The 23,122-nt window shown below is 43.5% G+C and overlaps 1 protein-coding gene across 2 annotated transcripts in view; it reads right to left on the reverse strand.

Moving 5' to 3' along the window:
• Positions 1-18,243: 18,243 nt before the first annotated feature.
• The window catches only part of gsc (goosecoid), a 32,925-nt gene continuing 28,046 nt past the window's right edge, over positions 18,244-23,122 (reverse strand). For both annotated transcript variants that reach the window (XM_060828594.1, XM_060828593.1), the window contains one exon: positions 18,244-18,591. In XM_060828594.1, coding sequence (XP_060684577.1) covers positions 18,424-18,591 — 168 coding nt within the window. In that variant the 3' untranslated portion in view covers positions 18,244-18,423. The remainder of the gene's footprint in view (positions 18,592-23,122) is intronic.

Here is a 23,122-nt window from a genome sequence, read left to right on the forward strand (position 1 = left end):
TAGCTCCAAGTCAACCACACTGACCAGACATCCCAACCTGATCTAGTCTCATTTGCCAGCACTTGGCCTATATCCCTCCAAACCCTTCCTATACCCACCCAGATGCCTTTTAAATGTTGTAATTGTACCAGCCTCCACCACTTCCTCTGGCAGCTCATTCCATACACGTGTGAAAAAGTTACTTCTCAGGTGCTTTTTAAATCTTTTCCCTCTCACCTCAATCCTATGCCCTCTAGTTTTGGATCCCCTACTCAAGGGAAAAGACCTTGGGTTTTCACCCTATCCATGCCCCTCATGATTTTATAAAGTTCTACAAGGTCACCTCCCAACTTCCTGTGCTTCAAGGCAAAAAAACCCCAGCCTATTCAGTCCCTCCTTGTAACTCAAAACCTCCAGTGCCAGCAACGTTCATGCATATCTGTTTTGCTCTTTCATAAGTTTAATAACATCCTTACTTTAGACGGGTGACCAGAATTGTGCACAGTATTCTAAAAGTGACCTCACCAATGTCCTGTAAAGCCACAACATGACATCCCAAATCCCAAATGACCTCCTTCCACCTATCACATCTCCATCGCCCCTGCCCCAAGTCCCTCCTCCCTACCTTTTGTCTTAGCCTGCTGGACACACCTTCCTCATTCCTGAAGAAGGGCTTATGCCCGAAATGTCGAATTTCCTGTTCCTTGGATGCTGCCTGACCTGCTGCGTTATCCCAAATCCTGTCCTCAATGTTCTGACCAATGAAAGCAAGCGTGCCAAATGCCCTCTTCACCACCCTGTCTACCTGTGACTCCAATTTCGAGGAACTATGTACAGCACCCCAGGTCTCTTTGTTCAGTAACACTTCTCTGGGCCCTACCATTAACTGTATAAGTCCTGCCCTGAATAAAAACTGAAAGAACTGAGGATGCTAGAAAACAGAAATTGCTGAAAAAGCTCAGCAGTTTTGGCAACATCTATGGAGAGTTAAAGTCTCAGGTCCAGTGACTCTGGTTTTTCTCCACAGATGCTGCCTGACCCACTGAATGTTTCCAGCAATTTCTGTTTTTGTTAAGTCCCCCTTTGGTTTGCCTCACCGAAATGCAATTCCTCACATTTATCTAAATTAATCACCACCTGCAACTCCTCAGCCATTGGCCCATCTGATCACGGTACCATTCTACTCTGAAATAATCGTCACTGTCTGGTACACTGCCTATTCTACTGTCATCTGCAAACTGCAAACTATATTCACATAATCCTGAAACTTTTGGATCATCGTTATCCTAATTTACCGGTAGGAAAATGCAAGGATTAGGTGGAAATTCAGTGCAATAAGCAGTGTGCAAAGGACAGTTCTTACATGTAAACCCATTAGTTTCCCAACAGTTGGGTTAAACTTGTTAAACCACCACCCATCGTGCCCTTCAACTCTCAATAAATTAGCACAGTTCCTGAGAATAAATCCAGGAGAAATAAAACAATCCCTGGTTTGTTTCAAATCCAAAATTACTTTTATTTTAAATCAGTGCTTGTAAATAACTTGTAATCTATGATTCCACATGTCAGCGATGAGTGAGAGGACTCAGGTGGGTCCTACTCATATAGCTCAGGGAAAAGGCAGGAAATGGAGCCTGAGCTCCGAGAGCTGAATACATTATGTAAAGAATGAATAAACAAATCCTCATTTTCATCCACCTTTTTCTGTATAATGAGCACATTCTCCTTTTTGCTACAGCGGGTTGAATGCAATTAGTCAAGAAGGTCGGAAGCTGTGACTCATTGCCAGATCAGGAGTAGGCAGCTTTCTCCTTAGATGATTTTCCTGCAATAATGGAACTCCCCACTTCTCCATTAAAGGTATTTGTCCCTGACAACTGTGTGGCCATTTCAGAGACCAATTCAGTATGAACCTGGAGTCACATGTGACAATAGTGTGTCTTACTAAATAAAAACTGAAAGAACTGTGGATACTATAAATCATAAACAAAAATAGAAATCGCTGGAAAACAAAGTTCTGAGGAAAGGTCACTCGACTCAGAATGTTAACCACAGATGCTGCCAGACCTGCTGAGCTTTTCTAGAAGTTTCTATTTTTGTTTTGTCTTTGTTTCTTTGAGAGAGAGAGAGAGAGAGAGAGAGATTCGTGTACAGGTGCCAAACAGTCTCAGAGAAGATAAAGAGCTTATGAAGCCTTGGCTGTTTTTTTTTAAAGCTGGAACAATAGAAGCAGCCTGAATGGGTGTGATCGAGCTCCCACAGATCCAAGGATTTTCGGTTTAGCTTTCAGCAGTTACTGTTGGGATCTTGAAAAAGTGAAAGCTAATTTTCCTTCTCTTGATTACACCCAAAAGCTGGGGGTTTTCTTCCTGGGCTGCTGGATTACATGTGAGATAAATCTGTTTTCTGAATTTGCCTTATGGGATGTTGCTGTATTGTAACAGTTAATTAGTAATAGTTACTGTATCTATTATTCTGTTAAGTTTTCCAATAGAATCGTTATTCCAAGTTCTTCTTTATTTTGTTGTATCTTAACAATAGTATTTGAATAAATTGTGTTTTGCTGAATGCTGAGTAGTTTGATCAATCGATTTGCATCTGGAACACAGCATTAGACATTTACCTTTAAAATAAGAAAATGTTAGGGTCTTAACTACCTTCTCAACATATTTTGAGGGCGTCCGGTCTGGTCCATAACACACATTTAGGCCAGACGAGGTAAATTTGGCAGATTTCTTTCCCTCAAGGATATTAATAATTTTGATGGTTCTTTTCCCAACAATCTCTGATAGTTTCATGGTCACAGAATCAGAATCACATGGAGTGTTGCAGCACGAAAGGAGACCTGTATATCTACAGTGGCTCTCCAAATGAGCATCATGGCTCAATGTCAATCTCTTGCCTTTTCTCCATCTCCTTGTACATTGTTTCTAATTAAATCCTCATCCAGTGCCCTCTTGAAGTCTTTAATTGAGGCTACCTCCACCACACTTCCAGGCAGTGCATTCCAGACCTGAACCATTCATTGTGTGAAATATTTATTTTTCACAACACATTTGCTTCTTTTATGAATATGTTTACATCTGTGGCCTGCTGATCTTCAATTTTACACCTGTTTTTAACATCCAGTTTGAATATCAATCCTACAAACTCCTAAGGTGAGATTTGAATTCAGTCCCCAAGGCCATTAACATGTTGATTTGGTGACGTTACCTCTAGTATTGATTTGTGACGTTACCTCTACACCATCACTGTCATTGAGTGTGAAAATGGACAAGCATGAACTGACAAATGCCATTTACATTGCACAAGTACCAGGTTAAGTGCCATAATTAACTAAATTCAGTGTCTCCTCCTGATCGACTGACTGTGTGGAGTTTGCACGTTCTCCCCGTGTCTGCGTGGGTTTCCTCCGGGTGCTCCGGTTTCCTCCCACAGTCCAAAGATGTGCGGGTCAGGTGAATTGGCCATGCTAAATTGCCCGTAGTGTTAGGTAAGGGGTAATGTAGGGGTATGGGTGGGTTTCGCTTCGGCGGGTCGGTGTGGACTTGTTGGGCCGAAGGGCCTGTTTCCACACTGTAAGTCTAATCTAAGTCTAATTATCAATAATCCAGTTCCCCATTATTAAAGTATCTTCTGAAAGCCACACTAGACAGCCCTTAGAATCAATATGCCCCCAAAAGCAACAAAGTAAGAGATTTAGAGGGGATGGGAGGAAAACAAGTTTTCATTTGGAGAGTAGTGGGAATCTGGAACTCACAGCCTGTCAGAGTAATCAAGGCCGAAACCCCTCAGAACATTTACGAAGTATTTAGGTGAGCACTTGCAATGACAGGACTAAGGGCCAAGGGCCAAACAGTGGGACTAGAATAGTTACAAAATATTGCTGGAAAAGCTCAGCAGGACTGGTAGCATCTGTGGAAAGAGATCAGAGGTAATATTTTGGTTCTAGTTACGTGCTTGTTTTGACCGCACAGATTCGATGGGCTGAAGGGCTTTCTACTGTGCTGTAGACCTCTATTATTCTATGACTATGTTTAACTTATATTTCTATAGTGCCCTTCAAGACTTCAGCATTACCCAAAATGTTTTACAGGCAATTGCATACTTTTGAACTGTCATGGATACTGTCACATAGGACGTGCACCAGCATAATAGTGGCCCGCAGCATGATAATAACCAGATAACGTGTTGATTTTAGTGATGAGGGGTAAATATTGCCCCAAGTTGCCAAGGTGAACTCCTCACCTTTAAAAGTGCACTGTGCAATCTTCTAGTTCCACCCGAGAGGAGAGACTTGGCCTTGGGTTAAGGTCTCAGCAGTTCTGACCATTCAGTGCTCCCCCAATAGTTCATTAGGGTTAGCAACGTTGATGTTACGTTCAAGGTGTTTGGAGTTTATGAACTTGCCATTTTCTGACTCAGGTAAGAACACTACCATTGAGCTATGGTAAGGACACTACCATTGAGCTATGGTAAGAACACTACCATTGAGCTATGGTGAGCAAGTGGGTGGGTCATGTGACTCACCTTTTGATCTTTCAAGGTCTCAAGTCAATTTCTTTCCCAACGTATGCACAATTTATAACTTTTGTAAATGTATATTACAAAACATTTTGAGTTGCAAATTACAGGAGATGCAACAAAATTCAACTTGATTCCATACTCCGGCTGAAAGGTCTTAGACAGTACACATCCCCCTTTGTGCCTCTGCTTGTTGCTCCGAGCTCTAGCCTGTCCTTCAGCACGTAGTCCTGGGTCTCAGAGCAAGCCAGTCTGTAACACTCGGTTGGGAGCAACCGGGATGACCAGCAGGTTTGGGGAAGACCAAAAGGTATTTTTCTCAGTGATATGATCCTCCAGGTGAAGTTGATGTTTGTCTCTGTGTGTCTCCCTCATAACAGCCCACAGAGAACAAAGTCCTGTGTTGTGGAGGTGCTCGAAATGAACCTCAACATAAACCACGGCATCATTTTCCAGATCTTGCATCACATAAAGATAGCTTGGGTAAGTACAACAAATGTATTTCTCTGGACTGCTTTTAATAAGCATTAATTTCATGGTTACAATCACTGGTACTAATTTTTATTCAATTTACTGCTCAGTCTTTCATAGTGAGATTTGAGTTCATAGTTTCAGATTTAGTCCAGGCCTCTGAAATACTAATCTAGTCACATTCTCATTTTCTATTACACCTCCTCTTCCCTCCCCATAACCCTGACCCCCTTCACTCTAACTCCTACTGAGGTTAGTGAAACTGATGCAAAGATCAGGGATTGCATTGTCTACCATGGCTGCAGTGTATTGAATCATCTTCAGGTCTATGGTTATCCCAATTAAAACCCATTACATTACCATAAAGTCTAGCTCAATCCACTGACCGATATGCTTGCTGAACATGGACTATTAGTATTGACTGGCTTGTCTCCTGCTCTGTGACTATTCATAAGTCTGCATGTCAGAAGTCACATGACACCGGTTTACAGTCCAACAGGTTTATTTGAAATCACAAGCTTTCGGAGCGTTGCTCCTTCCAGTGGCTTGCGGTTTCAAATAAATCTGTTGGACTAAGCCTGGCGTTGTGTGATGTCTGACCTTGATCACTCCAGTCGAACACTGGCACCTCCACATCTGCAGGTGTGTTGGGTTTCGCCCCCAACTCCTCAGCAATGCTCCCATTACTGGAATTAAATCAACACTGGTTGTTTCTTCTGCTATACCACTGCACTGTACTCATTCACTGACCATTGTACCCATTGAAGTTGGACCATCCATTGACAACTGAACCCAATGGCTTGAACTCTTGTTCCCATGAATCTTCACTGCCCAATTGTTAGTGGTATTTATTAGCTGCTATACCTATTGGTTCTGGAAGATTCCACATTTCTTCTAACCTAGGCTATTCACTGCCCACTGTGCTCCCACTCAGTGCCAACTGCGCCCATTGGGCCCAAACCATTGACCAGCTATGGTGACCGTTTCCCTGAATTATTTGCTGACCACCCTGCTATTGAACCTGTGTTCACTGTGCACTCTGGACAACTTATTCCTAAATACCACTCCGTACGCATTTCAAATGTTCTTTTCATGTTTTCCCCGTGGCAGTGAAAACCACATTAAAGTTTACAAGGAGCAAACGCCCTATATCCGAGAAGATCTCATTTCACTCTCCTTTCACCTCTTAAAGTATTTAGAACTATAAATCTGTGCAAGATTGAGTCAGTGCCAAACCACCTCATCAATCACATCCCCATCAAAGGACTGGAAGAAAATAAGGGAGAGGAGGAGAAAGAAGAGGGAAGGCATGTTTGCTGATAACCTGTTACATTTCTATACGTCTAATAATGAGCATTACTTTGCTGACCTGTTTAATATACCTCTTACCACTTGCATAAACACTGAGAAAATCCAAAGATAATTTAACCAGCGGTCTTTGGGAACCGTCCAACATCTGAATAACTGAGTAAAATGACCACACACTGCACTGCCCCCTTGCTGATTTTTTTGCTTTATATTCAGCCTTGTTGCAGATTATTTTCCTGGATAAAAGGTTTGGATTGTGTTATGTGGAATATATCTTTGTGTCACGGTGAAGTTATGATTCACTGATAGCCAGGCTCCCTGCCTTTAAAGGGTGATACCGCTGATTGTGTCCACCTTGTGAGATCTATTTGGGGATGGATTGACTTTTCAGGACAATCAGGTAAAAACAATGACTGCAGAAGCAGGCATTCCTGATGAAGGGCTTTTGCCCGAAACGTCGATTTTCCTGCTCCTCGGATGTTGTCTGACCTGCTGTGCTTTTCCAGCATCACTCTAATCCAGAACCTTTTCAGGACAATCACCTAAACAATTCTGCTTTGTGGAAAATGCTTGCTTTTCAAAAAGGAAGTGGGATGATGCATGTGATAGTGGTGCATTCAATGGCACTTATGTATGTCATGGTGTACTTAAAGGCATTGGTATCAATGAGATAGAGAATATACAGACATTTCCCACCCACAGGTATATAATACACACAAATCCTGTACATATACTCCAAACACTCTACACATGTCTTACACACGCGAACACACACCCTACTGTGACCAAACAGGCCGCTCAAAATGATGGATTTGTGAGAAATGCACAATAAATGAGGCATGCTGGGGAATTGAGACAAGCATGGGCCAAAAGTGACTGAGAGAATCCAAAGTTAACAATCACACAACACCAGGTTATAGTCCAACAGGTTTAATTGGAAGCACACTAGCTTTCGGAGTGACGCTCCTTCATCAGGTGATTGTCACCTGACAATCACCTGATGAAGGAGCGTCGCTCCGAAAGCTAGTGTGCTTCCAATTAAACCTGTTGGACTATAACCTGGTGTGTGATTTTTAACTTTGTACACCCCAGTCCAACATTGGCATCTCCAAATTGTGAGAATCCAGACAGGCTGCAACTACAGACAGACAGTATGCAACTGACCCAGCCACTGCAGACCATACAATACACTTGAATTTGAATAGAACGGAATTGACCTGAATGCTATCCCCAGGACAATCGGAAACATGGAGTTGTTTACCAAACACAGGGGCACCTCAGATCCTTATTTGGAGAGGGTTCCCTGACCTACGTGTGCCCAACACCTCCAGGAATGAATGTCCAAGGATGACCCTGCAATCGACATGTCATCGCCTGGTTGGGGCCAATCAATCAGGGTGATCGAGCTTTGATCAATCTATTGGTGGACCCGTCCAAAAGGGCGCGAAAACTTCTAAGTATAAGAACTGCCGCAAAACCACCCTCAGGAGGTAACTCGAGACCAACCACTGTGAAGAGAAGACAACTCTGGGACCACCAGGAGAAGACCAGGCAACCATCACCACATGAATTAAGGCCAAGATCTGGTGTGGTGGTAAATGCTCATCCAGAGTTACGTTAAAGCACAAGATAGTTGGTTAGAGTCAGAGTGCAAATTGTTAGTTTGTAGTGTATTTTGTTATTATAGTTTTAATTGTGTAAAATAAATATACATTTTACTTTAAATAATCAATAAAACAAAAATATTTATTATGGACCACAACAGTTTGTATTGCTGCCTGTCCAAATGTGACACTATATAGCTATGCAGTTGTTCTTTCTTCCCACAGGGCGGGTCAGGTATGCTATTCAACAACAGCTTTCACCTTTGACCCCTGGGGAATAGTTATTTTCCACAAGGCATACTTCAGTGAACCCTTGCTCCCTCGAGTCACAATATTCCTGAGGGCCTAGCTTTCCAGAACCTTTCCAACTGATCGAACGATAACATCCCGATTCATGGTTTGACCACTTCTGGGAATGCACCCAGTTCTGGAGAGTCTCCAGGATATTTTGCCAGCTCACACATTGCCCTCAAGAGGTCCTGTCTCCTTTTCTGACAAACACAGAAGCTGACCTGCTCCTGAGTGCACAACCCTTCTCCCCCTGAAGACAGCCAGGCCTGAGCTCTGTGAGGGGCACTTTGCTGAGGCTGTTGGTGGGGAAAGGTTAAACTAAATTGGCTGGGGTGTGGAAATCAACAGACGATATCAGATAGGATCTCATGACACACAAAATACAGTGAGAGACAACACTAGAATAGAGAATAGTCAAAGGGTGGATTTGAAATAGAATGCTATTAAAGTATTTTAAACCAAGGATATATTTCATGTATCTAAATGATTCGAAGTACAGTTAAAGAACAGGGGTGAAATACAGATGCAGATTGGTGTGTGAAATTACAATTGAAAAATGTGGCACTGGAAAAGTACAGCAGGTCAGGCAGCATCCGAGGAGCAGGACAGTCAGAGTGACAGGCATAAGCCCTTCATCAGAAACGTGGGGCTTATAGGTAAAAACACTGTCCCCATGACTTGTCCTACCTGCCTATCTTCTTTTCCACCTATCCACTCCACCCCCTCTCCTCCCTGACCTATCATCTTCATCCCCTCCCCCACTCACCTAATATACTCTATGCTACTTTCTCCCCACCCCCACCCTCCTCTCATTTATCTCTCCACCCTTCAGGCTCTCTGCCTTTATTCCTGATGAAGGGCTTTTGCCCGAAACGTCAATTTTACTGCTCCTCGGATGCTGCCTGACCTGCTGTGCTTTTCCAGCACCACACTTTTCCACTCTGATCTCCAGCATCTGCAGTCCTCACTTTCTCCTAGTGTGGATTTTCAATTTTGAGGCTATACAGACAGCTTGCTCAGAAAAGGGATTGGGGTTAAATATTCTGGGATAAAAGGCATTCAGAAAGGTAGGAAAGGAGAAGGGACTGCTTTATTGGTGAGGATAGCAGTGCAGTGCTAGAGAAAGTGACCATCCCAGAGAGTTCAATGATAGAATTGATTTGGTTAGAACTAAATTGGCTGGGAGATGCAGTTACATTGTTTGTGTGATCTACAGATTGGAGCTGAAAATGTGTTGCTGGAAAAGCGTAGCAGGTCAGGCAGCATCCAAGGAGCAGGAGAGTCGACGTTTCGGGCATGAGCCCTACTTCAGGAGGATGTTGAGGAACAGATCTCCAAGAATTCTGAAGAAAGTGAGTGTAAATTACAAAGGCACTGGAAATAATTTTTAAATTTTCCTTGGACTGATTAGACCAATGAGAAGAGACTTTATTGAACTATATGGGATTCTCAGGGAATGTAGATGAGTGTATCTCCCTGGTAGGAGAGTCTAGAGTGAGAGGGCATAATCACACTTAAAAGACAGAGATGAGGAGGAATTTCTTCTCTCAGAGGATAGTGACTCTAGAAAGGGCTGTTGAGAGAGACATTTTGAATTTGTAAGATAATCAATAGTGATGGGATAGGGCAAGAAAGTGCCATTGAGGAACACTGGATCAGCCATGATCTCGTTGAATGGTAGAGTAGATTTAATGGGCTGAATGGCCTACTTCTGCTACTCAGGTCTTATAACCTTATGGAGTCAGATGTAGTGCTAGAGGATTAGAGAAGTGCAGACATTACATGGTGCAAGGCGATGCAATACAGGACACACTAAACAGTGTGCAGGAGCAGAGGGACCTGGGTGTATTTGTGGTCACATTGTTAAAGGTGGCAGGAAAGGTGGAGAAATCAGTTAATAAAGCAGACAGGATCCTATGCTTTGTTAATAAGGGCATGGAACACAAAAACAAGTAGCTCGTGCTGGACTTATATGAGACGCTGATTAGACCTCTACAGGAATATTGTGTACAGTTTTGGGCATCACATGATAGGAAACATGTGAATGTATTGGAAAATGTGGAGGAAAGGTTTACAATGTTTCGATGGACGAGAGGTTTCGTTATGAAAGGGTTACGAGTGCTTTCCTTGGAGGGAAGGTGGCTGAAAGGAGATTTGATAGAAATTTTCAAAATCATGAGGGGTCCAGACAGATTAGATTGGGGAAACTGTTTCCACTCGTGAAAGGATTAAAACCACGAGAGTACTGAATGAAAGTAATTCGCAATAGAAGCGAATGCAGTGTGAAAACCTGACTGTCATCCAGAATGTGTTGCCTGAAAATTGAAGCTTTCGTAAAGGTATTAATGATTATTTGAAGAGAACTAACATGCAGTGGTAGACAGAAAAGTAAAAGAATGGCACTGGAGAACCAGAACAGAGAAAATGGGACAAATTGCATCTTTCTCCAGAATGGTGATTCTGTGATGCCTCACTCCTTCAGAAATTGAGCATGTTCTTCCTTCTGTCTATGTTTTCATCGTGTGCTTACACCAATGTATTCACCCTCCCACTACTCTGCTTGTAGCTCTCTTTTGTATCTGCCAGTCACATAGCTTCTAGTCTTAACTTCTTTCTGGTTGGTACAGCTTCCAGATCAAGGATTGCCTGGTTCCATGGGTCAGTACCCCTTATAAAGCAAGAAAGATAGAATTGATTCTTGTTTAATTGATGCACGCTCTTAAATCTCAGTTTCAAGCATTCTTGACAACAGTTACAGATTCTATAGCTGAAAATGTGTTGCTGGAAAAGCGCAGCAGGTCAGGCAGCATCCAAGGAACAGGAGATTCGACGTTTCGGGCATAAACCCTTCTTCAGGAATCTTCCTTACAGATTCTATAGACATGTTAAAAAATTAGAGATTTTCCCTGTATTGCTTCTGGGTCAAAGGTTGTTACAACATTTACTTGCGCATGAACCCATCCACATAAACAGACGCATGGGTGCACAGCTCCCCTACAGGTGACCTTATGAAATAACATAAACACTGACTGTGAGACTATGGGCAGGGAGAATTACTGGTGATCATGAGTCGCTAATGTGGGTCAGAAAGGTGGGGGTGAGGGAGCTGGTGAGGTTGCTAAAATTATGAAAGTTATCTTGTGGAATCCCAACATTACTAGCTGATCTCGCACAGACTTGCAGTCCTGCTCAAGTTACTCAGCTGTTCAGTCTCCCTAGCTGTCCGAGAAACATGGAAATAAAGGCATCCCTTAAGGGATTTGGGACTAACACTCCAAAAGTGGGACAATCTCTTAAAATATGGGACATCAGGTCACCCTTTTCCCCTCCCCCTGACCTTTTATAGGCAGTTGACCATATGAGCTGACCGCTTGCTAGATCTTTAACTGGCTAGAGGTTGGGTGATGGCACCCAGGGAGTACCCTCTCCCCTGAATACATCTTACCCCATCATGGCAAAATTATGGCTGGGTCAAAATCCAGGGATTCCTTTCCTGCCAGCTCCTTAGGAGCATCTTCATTGCTTGGAATGCAGTGGTTTTTAAAGTAAGCTTACTGTCACCATCCATTATCCAAGCAGGCTTGTGTGAGTGTGGGTGTGCTTAAACCTGCGCTGTTACCCACATGTGTGAGCTTGTGTCTGTGTGTGTGTCTGCGTGTGTAGGTCTGTGTGTGTGTGTGTGTGTGTGTGTCTGTGTGTGTGTGTCTGTGTGTGAGTAGGTGTTTAATAACATGTTACCAAAAGTGTATTTAGGTGAAGTAACACTGGGCTTAGGTATGACTGCCCCGATATTAAGGAGTTGGCTGACATTCTCTGGCCAGGTTTACATAGGAAAGAGCCTGTGACGCAGTTCAATTTGTACCCATGCCTGATAGTGCAATATTTCAAAAAAAGTGTTCTTTCTGGTCCATTGACAGTTGAAAGTATGAGACTCTGTCGCGTGATCCATTTACGATGAGGTGTGCAGTAGCAGTGGTCTTTCTGAGTGGTTTCTGGGCTTCCACACAGGGCCATGAGCAGGGATTAACTTTAAGTCAAGGCTATCAGGCAGCACACAAACTGAAAACTAAAACAAACTCCAGCCAAGGCTGCCCTCCCTCACCCTGTCATTCCACAGAACCCACTTTATTATTGTTAAAGTGTTTGATGAATGCTTCATTTCTCAAATTTAGTTGTTTTTGTTAGAAAATATATTTTCAGACATGTTGCAGTGAACCAGTAATATTCTGTAATCAGTGAAATATTCAGCAAATGTTGTGTAGAGAAATTGCTTTGGTCTCTCGGGTGTACTGCATTTCACAAAACCTTCGACTAATGTTTACACTTTTGGTTATGTTTTTTTTTTGAACTGTTATTTGCCAGGGACTGTGCCAAGTAAATCCACTGCTTTAATGGCTTTCAAAGAACTCATTACCTCCCAAAGGATCAGCAAGCCTAAGGGAGAGGGAGTGAATCTAAACTATCACCAGCCCAGAAAGGCAGCTATGGGCAGACCACTCCAGCAGCCACTTCTCTTACTCCATCTCTCCCTCTGTGTGGGCTTCTTTCAAAATATTCTTTTGTGGAATGTGAACTTCGCTGCCCATTATTATCCCTCCCTGATCGCCCCTGTTACTGCTCCACAGTTTGGTTACAAGTCCGTCACATTGCTGTGGGGCTGGAGTTACATGTAGGCCAGACCGAGGTAAGAAAAATAGCAGATTTGTTTACGTAAAGGGGCATTTATCAACCAATAGGTAGCAGAGTGGCTCAGTGGGTAGCACTGCTGCCTCACAGCGCCAGGGACCCAGGTTTGATTCCCGCCTCGGGTTACTATCTGTGTGAGCTTACACATTCTCCTCATGTCTGCGTGGGTTTCCTCCCACAGTCCAAAGGTGTGCAGGTTAGGTGGATTGGCCATGGGAAATTGCCCATGGGGTTGGTCTGGGTGGGATGCTCTTCAGAGGGTTGGTGTGGACACTGTGGGTAGATTGGCCTGCTTCCACACTGTGGGGATTCTATGATTCTATCAATCCAGATAGATTTCAAATTCAAGGTTATCTCACAATCACTATCTCTGAGTCTAGCTTTCAATTGCAAATTCCCTTCCACTGCTATCCTGCCCAGACACAGTAGTTCCCATAGGGGAGAACGTTGAAGACGAGCAGGACAGTACTGCTGAAGAGACTCTTCCACAGTCTAACGCTGGCAGCCACGGCTCAGATACTGGCTCTGCCTTGGAGGATAGCACCAGGTACAAGAGAGCTGGAGGTAAAGGATGGGTCATTGACCACTTCACAGGACAGTGAGTTCACAGAGAAAGTTCAATGAGGCAGAGTGCAGGAGAACACTGATGAGGGAGCATATTGCATGGAATTTGCTCTGTGTTGGTTCTGCTGAATCCCTTCTGCAGAATTTTAGGGACTCACACATCCATGTGGCCTTTTTGTTCACAGGGTCACCTCCTTCCCCTGTCTTTCTATTCCAGATTAATTCCACAGGCTACCATTGGGATTCAAACCCACTTCATCTGAGCATTAGCCTGACCCTCTGGATTCCTAGTCCAGTGACAGTATTATGTCACCACCTTTGCCAGCCCATCATTGAGCAAGCTATGGCTTCCAGGACTCAGCATAGGTTACATCTAAGTGAAACCCAGTCTGTGGTTCTCATATATAAACTATCTCTTATTCTACATGTGTTCAATATTGTTCAACCTGAAGTGTTAACTCTGCATCTCTCTACAGACCCTGCCAGACCTGCTGAATTTCACAGAATCCCTACTATGTGAAATCAAGCCATTCAGCCCATCACATCCACACCAACCCTCCAAAGAGCATCCCACCCAGACCCACCCTATCCTTGTAACGCTGCATTCCCCAGGGCCAATCCACCTGACATGCCCCCGGAGGAAACTCATGCAGACCTGAGGAGAATGTGCAAACTCCTCACAGTTGCCTGCGGATGGGGCTGTGAGGCAGCAGTGTGCTGCCCGGATTTCTCCAGCATCTTCCATTTTCTTGTATTCTCAGCTCAAGTGTGGGAGACAGGCTGGGGTCTTGAAATTCTGAGGGAATTTGATCCCTGCAGTGAGCTTGTTCTCACTAAAATTGACTTTGCCTTCCTCCATTTCACAAGGTAAAGTTGCCATAAGGCTGCTAAATCATTAGAGAGAGAGAGAGACAGACAGACAGAGAGATGGCTGGTGGTTAGTTTAATTGAGGGTCACCACACCTTAGGTAAGGGTAGAGGTTGAGGAGGAGAGTCCTTTATGGTGACCTCAGATGGTGTAGTAACTGAACTCACACTGCGTTGCAAACCAGCTATCCAGCCACCTGAGCTAACCACGTGCATTGCTCCTCTGCAGTAATACCGGTTTCCATTACTTTATCAAAACCTGTGATAATTGTGAACACTCATTGTGGATTCTGGTGTTAACATAGTGATGATATTTTAAGAAGCATTGTAAAGTGTTTTTGGACATTCTGCAGTTGTGAAAGGTGATAATGAAATATCGTCTGTCTTTAACTCTGTATGGGAAATATTATTCTTATCACTCGTTCATGGGATGAGGGTGTCACTGGGCAGGGTAGCATTTATTTTCAACTCTAATTACCATGGAGACAATAGTGGTGAGCTGCCTTCCTGTACTGTTGTAGTCCTTGGAGTGTAGGTGCACCCACAATCCAGTTAGGAAAGGAATTCTAGGATTGTAACCCAGAGACACTGAAGGAACACGTACCAGTATTTTTCCAAGTTGTGAGTATAGGAAGGGAACTTAGAGGTGATGGTGTTCTTGTGTATCTGCTGCCCTTTGTCCTTCTAGATAATTATGGTCATGGGTTTGGAAAGTGCTACTAGAGGATACTTTAGTGAATTGCTACAGTGCATCTTACACATGCAGCTCCATGCTTAGGTGGTGAAGGGAGTAAGTGTTGAATGCAGTGGGTGAGGTGTCAATCAATTGGGTAACTTTGTCCTTAGGAGAGCAAAGTGCTGAAGATGTTGGAAATCTCAAATAGAAACAGGAAGTGCTGAAGAAATGCAGCAGGTCTGGTAGCATCTGTGGAGAGACAAACAGAGTCCAATATGACTAGTCTTCACAACTAATTCCTTTGTCCTTAAAACTTATATAAAATTGTACAATATAGTGTTAAGATTGTAAAAAAGGAAGGATGTGTCTATATCATTTGACTAATATGCAGTTTGGATCATCAACCATCAACTATTGACAGCTCTGAAGTGTGTAGATCAGGGGATTGACTCTGCTTCCCTGCACTGTAGTGTACAAATGTGTTTACACCTACATCAGAAAGTCCGAGTTGCTGTGTCAACATGCGTTTTTCCATCCATTTCATAGACAGAACTTTCCATCACCCATATGATCAGCAATCTCTCCCACTCTCACAATTTGCAATTATTTTCCAGGAAGAGATTAAGAGGTTCACATCTGCCTTCTCCAGGATAATCCAGGATGGACAACAAATGCTGGCTGAACCAATGATACCCACAGGCAATGAACAAATTGGTTTGGTCATGTCACAGACACACATCATGTTCATCAAGTCCTGGAATTGGATATGCATGGTTACTCACTGCAACAGAAGATCTCCATGGTGGTTCAATGGTTAGCACTGCTGCCTCACAGCGCCAGGGATCCCGGTTCGATTCCTGCCTTGGGTGACTGTCTCTCTGTGGAATTTGTAGATTCTCCATGTGTCTGCGTGGGTATCCTCTGGTTTCCTCCCACATTCCAAACGATGTGCAGGTCAGGTGAATTGGCCATAGTGTAAGGTGCCTTAGTCAGGGGGAAATGAGTCTGGGTGGGTCGCTCTTCGGAGGGTCAATGTGAACTTGTTGGGCCAAAGGGCCTGTTTCCACACAGTAGGGAATCTAATGTAATCTCCCTGCAAAATCATGGTGTGGATACTATTGGAAGCATGGTTTTGAGGGGAGGGTAATTCCAGAATTTGCTTGTGATTTTCACAACCACTGACAAAGACAATCCTAGCCTGAACATTTAATTTGCTACCTGTTAGTTCCATATGCAGCCAATGACATATGGCAGAAGAGATCTGTTGGGACCTATTGCACCCAGGCTTAGAAATTAGTCTGTTTTCTAGCCCAGACTTAACAACAATAAGGGGTGACCATAAAAAGATTTATAAAATCATGAGGGGCATGGATAGAATGAATAGCCATGGTCTTGTTCCCGGGGTGGGAAAGTCTAAAACTAGAGGGCAGAGGTTTAAGGTGAGAGGGAAAAGATTTAAAAGGGACCTAAGACGCAACATTTTCACACAGAGGGTGCTGCAGGCTTGGAACGAGCTGCTAGAGGAAGTGGTGGAGATGGGCACAATTGCAACATTTAAAAGGCATCTAGATGAGTACATGAATGTGATGTAGAGGTGCTGGGGTTGGACTGGGGTAGACAAGGTCAGAAGTCACACGACACCAGCTTATAATCCAACAGGTTTATTTGAAATCTCAAGCTTTTGGAGTGCTGTCCCTTCATCAGGTGAAATCCACATCACTTGGGTCACTAGGTCTGAAACTCTGATTTCTCTCTACAGATGCTGCCAGACCTGCTGAGATTTTTCAGTAATTTCTGTTTTTTTTATTTGAACTCATATCTCTGGTTGAGCTACATTTAAGTCCAGAGTGGGTCAGAAATGTGAGTTTCTGTTTCCAAACCGATGGTGGTTTATTTGATCATCCGGAAGTCCCAGGTTCATATATTACGCACCAGTGTTGTGATTTCTGGACCTATTTAACCAAGCTGACCCTGAGACTGCCCAAAAGGGATCTGACCTCACATTCTGCTGGATTGGTGGATTTAACCTCTATATTCTCGGTTCTCTAACATACCACCTGTACCTGTATCTTGCAGTGCATCGCAAACTCCAGTTAGTTATACAGAGCTAGAACATGAATCAGAAAGGTGACAATTCCACAAATAATTTGAGAAGGTGGGAGGGTGGGGCTTGGACAGGTTCTTCAGGGGAAAAAACTTGCACATTATGTACAAGAAGTAGCATTGTGGGATGAAGCTCTTTCAAAGAGCCAGCATGAGGAGGAGGGACCGAATGGACATCTTCTCGGCTATAAATTTCTATGGTTTTGTGACATCTGCTAAGCAGCACTAAATGAGCATCTGCTTATTTTAAGACCTGCGTAGAAACATAGAAGGTAGGAGCAGGAGTAGGCCATTCAGCCCTTTGAGCCTGTTCCTCCATTCAATATGGTCATGGTTGATCATCCAATTCCGTACAGTTGATTCTGCTATAATGCCTGTTTCTTCAGGGTGAATTGGCTTTAAAGTGACTGAAGAATTTAGACCATTTTAGCAGAATGTGAATGTTCTTTACCTGTGTTGGCTATAATGTGATTCCGGTCCCATTTGTTTAGATGGTGCGGCTATTGTGTGATTTTCTTATAACGCAAGATTTCAAGAGACTGGAATTATTGTGTTATGTCAGAACTGACATACCCTGTTCCCATTTTCCCTTTAGCCCTAAGAACTAATCTAATCTAATCTCATCTAATCTAAATTATATCTAACTCCTTCTTGAAATCATTCAATGTTTTGCCCTTGACTGCTTTCTGTGGCAGAGAATTCCACAGCCTCCCCACTCTCTGGGTGAAGACTTTTCTCCTCATCTTAGTCCTAAATGACATACTTGCTATCCTTAAACTGACACCCCTGGTTCTGGACTCCTCCATCATCAGGAACATCCTTCTTGCGGTTGCCCTGTCTGGTCCTCTTAGAATTATATACGTTTCTATGAGATACCTCTCATTCTTACAATCTGCAGTGAATATAATCCTAACCAGCTTCTCTTCCCACATCAGTCCTACCATCTCTTAACATTCGCCTGTCCCTGTGTTTTTGCTGCAGTTTACCTATTATTTACTTATCTATGCTACTTAACTCTGGGATCTGCCTGTATTGCTCACAAAACAACGCTTTTCACTGTGCCTCAGTACTGGTGAAAATAAATTCAATTCAATTCAATTCATTCAATCTCAGGAATAGGCCGGGAATACAATGTTTGTTTCAATAAAGCAGCACTGTGGCTCATTGGAGTAACATCATGATTTCTTTTTATTAACAAAACAAGCACACATACAAAAACTCACATATATATAATATGTATTTATACAGTATTTACAGCAGCCTCAGTCCTCCAGAGGGACAAAGTGCAAGATCCCAGCCACAGTCTGAGCTGAGAATGGGTGAATGCTCCTGATCAATCAGTGCCAGTTATCAGCTGTCTGAGTCTACCTCGCTTTCCTGGGCTGCCGAAGTGGATTCTCCAGAAGCCTTCCCCACCGGGGTGTTTTTCGAAATTTTATTCCATTTCTGGGAGTCCGACTCCTCCGATGATGATCTCTTCTGCCGCCTCCATTTAGCTCGGCGGTTTTTAAACCAGACCTGAACAGGGGAAACAAAAGTCAAATAGTATAAAACTTCATTCCTGAGCTAGTGCACTTTATCAGAGATGTCCAGAGGTTCGAGCACAAAACCTAGGTTTGACCCTCCAACTGCAGTATTCAACACTATTTGAGGCACATTCATTTAGGGTTACCTCAGGTCGAAAAGGACTCTAGGGCCATTCTTCAAGTGAAGATAAGGCAAGATCTCTCTAGTATCCTGATCAATATTTAACCCTTACCCAATATAATTAAACAGATTATCTGCTCACTGTCTAATTGTTGTTCTTCTGCAAATTGGCTGCCATGTTTCCAACATCCAATGGGGGAATATTTGACTAGAACATCTTTACTTAGAACAGCATTCCTAGCTGCCTTTGTAAAGGATTGAGTAACTGTCTTTGTGTGCTGCTGCAGTAAACGATAGGAGCTAACAGGGAGAAATTTCCAGGATTTTGACCCAGCAACAGTGAAGGGACAGTAATATAGATCCAATTAAAGTACTTTGGGACTTCTGAAGGCTTAAGAGGCTATATATAAATATAAATGTTTGTTTTACTTAGGTTCTCCAAGACCAGTGCAGAGGGAATTTACTGATATCCTATCAATAATTTGATTTATTGTTGTCACATAACCTAGGAACAGGGAAAGGTTTTGTTTTGTGTGCAGTACAGGCAGATCATACCATACAAGGATCATTGGGTGATCGAACAGAGCGAGGAATGCAAAGTTGCTGCTGCAAAGAAGGTGCACAGAAAGCCAAATGGACAATAGATTTGAAATTTGAGAGATCCATTCAAAAGTCAAGTAACAGCAGGGAAGAAGCTGTTCTTGAATCTGTTGGTACATGTGTTTAAGCTTTTGGATCTTCTGCCTGACGGAAGAGGTTGGAAGAGATTACAACCTGGAAAGGGAGTCTTTAAGTACAGGAGTTGGGAGTCATGTTGTGGCTGTACAGGACATTGGTTAGGCCACTGTTGGAATATAGCGTGCAATTCTGGTCTCCTTCGGAAAGATGTTGTGAAACTTGAAAGGGCTCAGAAAAGATTTACAAGAATGTTGCCAGGGTTGGAGGATTTGAGCTACAGGGAGAGGCTGAACTGGCTGGGGCTGTTTTCCCTGGAGCATCAGAGGCTGAGGTGTGACCTTATAGAGGTTTATAAAATCATGAGGGGCATGGATATGGTAAATAGGCAAAGGGTCTTTTCCCTGGGGTGGGGGACTGCAGAACTAGAGGGCATAGGTTTAGGGTGAGAGGGGAAAGATATAAGGGGCAACCTTTTCACGCAGAGGGTGGTGCGTGTATGGAATGAGCTGCCAGAGGACGCTAGTACAATTGCAACATTTAAAAGGATGGGTATATGAATAGGAAGGGTTTGAAGGGAATGGGCCAGCTGCTGACAGGTGGGACTAGATTGGGTTGGGATATCTGGTCAGCATGGACCTGATGGACCGAAGGGTCTGTTTCCCTGTTGTACATCTCTATGACTCTATAACTGTGTGGCTACCTTTCCGTGGCAGTGAGAAGTGCAGATGGAGTCAATGGATGGAAGGTTGGCTTGTGTGATGGACTGGGCTGTATTCACAACTCTCTGTAGTTTCTTACAGTCCTGGGCAGAGCAGCTGCTGTACCAAGCTGTGATGCATCTGAATAGAATGCTTTCTGTGGTGCATCTATAAAGATTAATAGCAGTCCTTAAGGACGTGCTGAATTTCCTTAATCTCCTGAGGAAGAAGAGGTGTTGTCTTGCCTTCTCAACCATCACACCTACGTGGGAGGTCTAGGACAGATTAAATAAGGAGAAACTAGCATGAGCAATAGTGACCAGAGATTTAAAGGTGGTCAGCAAAAGAAATAAGGAGAAATGTTTTTACACAGTAAAGTTGTTATAATCTGGGCTACATTACCTGAAAGAATGGTGGAAGCACATTTAAAAGTTGTTTTCAACAGAGAATTGAATAAATGGTTGAAATGAAATCACTTGCAGAGATATGGGACAAGAGCAGGGGAGAGGCAGGAAGCAGAGAGCGGGCACAGTCACAATGGGCTGAATGGCTTATTCTTTGCTTCCAATGTATCTATCACCGACAGGAAAAAAAGAATGATTTAGTGGAGATTAAATCCATTGCAAACATCAGCTAATTCTAGACATATTAGTTATTTATGATCCTCTAGATAGAAGGATCTGAATTTTTGAACTTTCAGAAAGTGAGATGACCTGAGCTAAGGGCACAAACTGGAATTTAAACAATTGTAAAAATTATTTCTAATTTTCCTCCATTCAGAAACATCCTTCAACATATGTCCCAGTTATTTAGATTGTGTCCTTGATTTCATTTTTCAGATGTTGACATCACTGTCACAGCTGGCATTAGATTAGATTAGATTACTTACAGTGTGGAAACAGGCCCTTCGGCCCAACAAGTCCACACCGACCCGCCGAAGCGACAACCCACCCATACCCCTAACCTAACACTACAGGCAATTTAGCATGGCCAATTCACCTGACCCGCACATCTTTGGACTGTGGGAGGAAACCAGAGCACCCGGAGGAAACCCACGCAGACACGGGGAGAACGTGCAAACTCCACACAGTCAGTCGCCTGAGGCGGGAATTGAACCCAGGTCCCTGGCGCTGTGAGGCAGCAGTGCTAACCACTGTGCCACCGTGCCGCCCAATGGGCATCTACTCCCCATTCCAAAGCACGCTGGAGAAGGTGGTGATGAGCTGCTTTCCTGAACTGGTGATGGAGGGAGTGAACGTTTGAGGTGTTTACCCATTCTCCCCCCTCTCTCTTCACACATTTGTAAATCCTACAAACCAAATGCTGCATGTGCTCATCAAAACACACCCTGATCATATTGTCTCTCACCTCACTACACTAAATCTTTTGCTATAAATTCTGTGTCTTGTGATCCTGCCCCACTAGTTACCTAATGAAGGAGCAGCGCTCTGAAAGCTAGTGCTTCCAATTAAGCACTGTTGGACTATAACCTGGTGTTGTATGATTTTTAACTTTGTCTACCCCAGTCCAACACCGGCTCCTCAACATCCTCACTAAAGTCACCCACCCCAACTTCAATTTTGAGATTCTTTGTCAAATTTAGAGTTTAGGTGTGATGCCTCGTTTGAGTAAAAATGTCACATTGCATGTCTGCTGTGTTTAAATTGTACCCAGTCATTATCAAGTTTTTCATATGTTGCTGTCAACACTGACGATCTGATAGCAATTAACAATTTGACATTGGTCAGAAGTAATATGGAATTTTGGCATCAAATAAAAAAGATTTGGCTCCTCCAGTCAGTTTTGTCCCCTCAAGATATTGGTGGGAGAGGGTTCTGAAGCACCCATCCCAGGACATCATTCACCATTTCAGCACAGACTCAATGGGCCAAAGGGCCTTGTCTGCTCAGTATGACTCTAATGACCATTCTGCATGAGCTATGTCAGCAGGTTGATTCTTCTGAGTCTAACCTGATGTTCTGTCTTTATGTTTGTGTTCCTGAGGCTGTAGCTAGGAACGCCTTCCAAAATAGGCACTTGCACCCATTGGCAGGTCATTAGTGAAATACATCTCTCGATGTGTACAAAGAACAAAGAACAAAGAACAAAGAAAATTTACAGCCCAGGAACAGGCCCTTCAGCCCTCCAGGTCTGAGCCGATCCAAGTGTACTATCTAAATCTGTCGGTCAATTCCTAGGCACTTGTATCCCTCTGCTCCCCACCTACTCATGCATCTGTCCAGACGCATCTTAAATGAATCTACCGTGCCTGCCTCTCCCACCTCTGTTGGCAACGCGTTCCAAACACCACCACCCTCTGTGTGAAGTACTTACCGCGTGTATCCCCCATAAACTTTCCACTTCTCAGTTTGAAAGCATGACCTCTCGTTGTTGAATCCTCCTTGTCTCTATCCACCCTGTCTATACCCTTCATGATTTGGAGATGCCGGTGTTGGATTGGGGTGTACAAAGTTAAAAATCACACAACGCCAGTTTATAGTCCAACAGGTTTAATTGGAAGCACACTTGCTTTCAGAGCGACGTTCCTTCATCAGGTGACAATCACCTGATGAAGGAGTGTCGCTTTGAAAGCTAGTGTGCTTCCAATTAAACCTGTTGGACTATAACCTGGCGTTGTGTGATTTTTAACTTTATACCCTTCATGATTTTGTTTTGCTGGTTAAAGCGCAGCAGGTCAGGCAGCATCAGGAAGGGCTTATGCCCGAAACGTCGAATTTCCTGCTCCTTGGATGCTGCCTGACCTGCTGCGCTTTAACCAGCAACACATTTTCAGCTCTGATCTCCAGCATCTGCAGACCTCACTTTTTACCCTTCATGATTTTGTAAACCTCAATCAAGTCCCCCCTCAATCTCCTTTTTTTTAAATGAAAATAAACCTAACCTACTCAACCTCTCTTCATAGCTAGCACCTTCCATACCAGGCAACATCCTCGTAAACCATCTCTGCACCCTCTCCAAAGCGTTCACATCCTTTTGGTAATGTGGCGACCAGAACACTGCACAGT

The sequence above is a fragment of the Hemiscyllium ocellatum genome, chromosome 8 (assembly GCF_020745735.1).
Source record: "Hemiscyllium ocellatum isolate sHemOce1 chromosome 8, sHemOce1.pat.X.cur, whole genome shotgun sequence".
Classification (NCBI taxonomy): Eukaryota; Metazoa; Chordata; class Chondrichthyes; order Orectolobiformes; family Hemiscylliidae; genus Hemiscyllium; species Hemiscyllium ocellatum.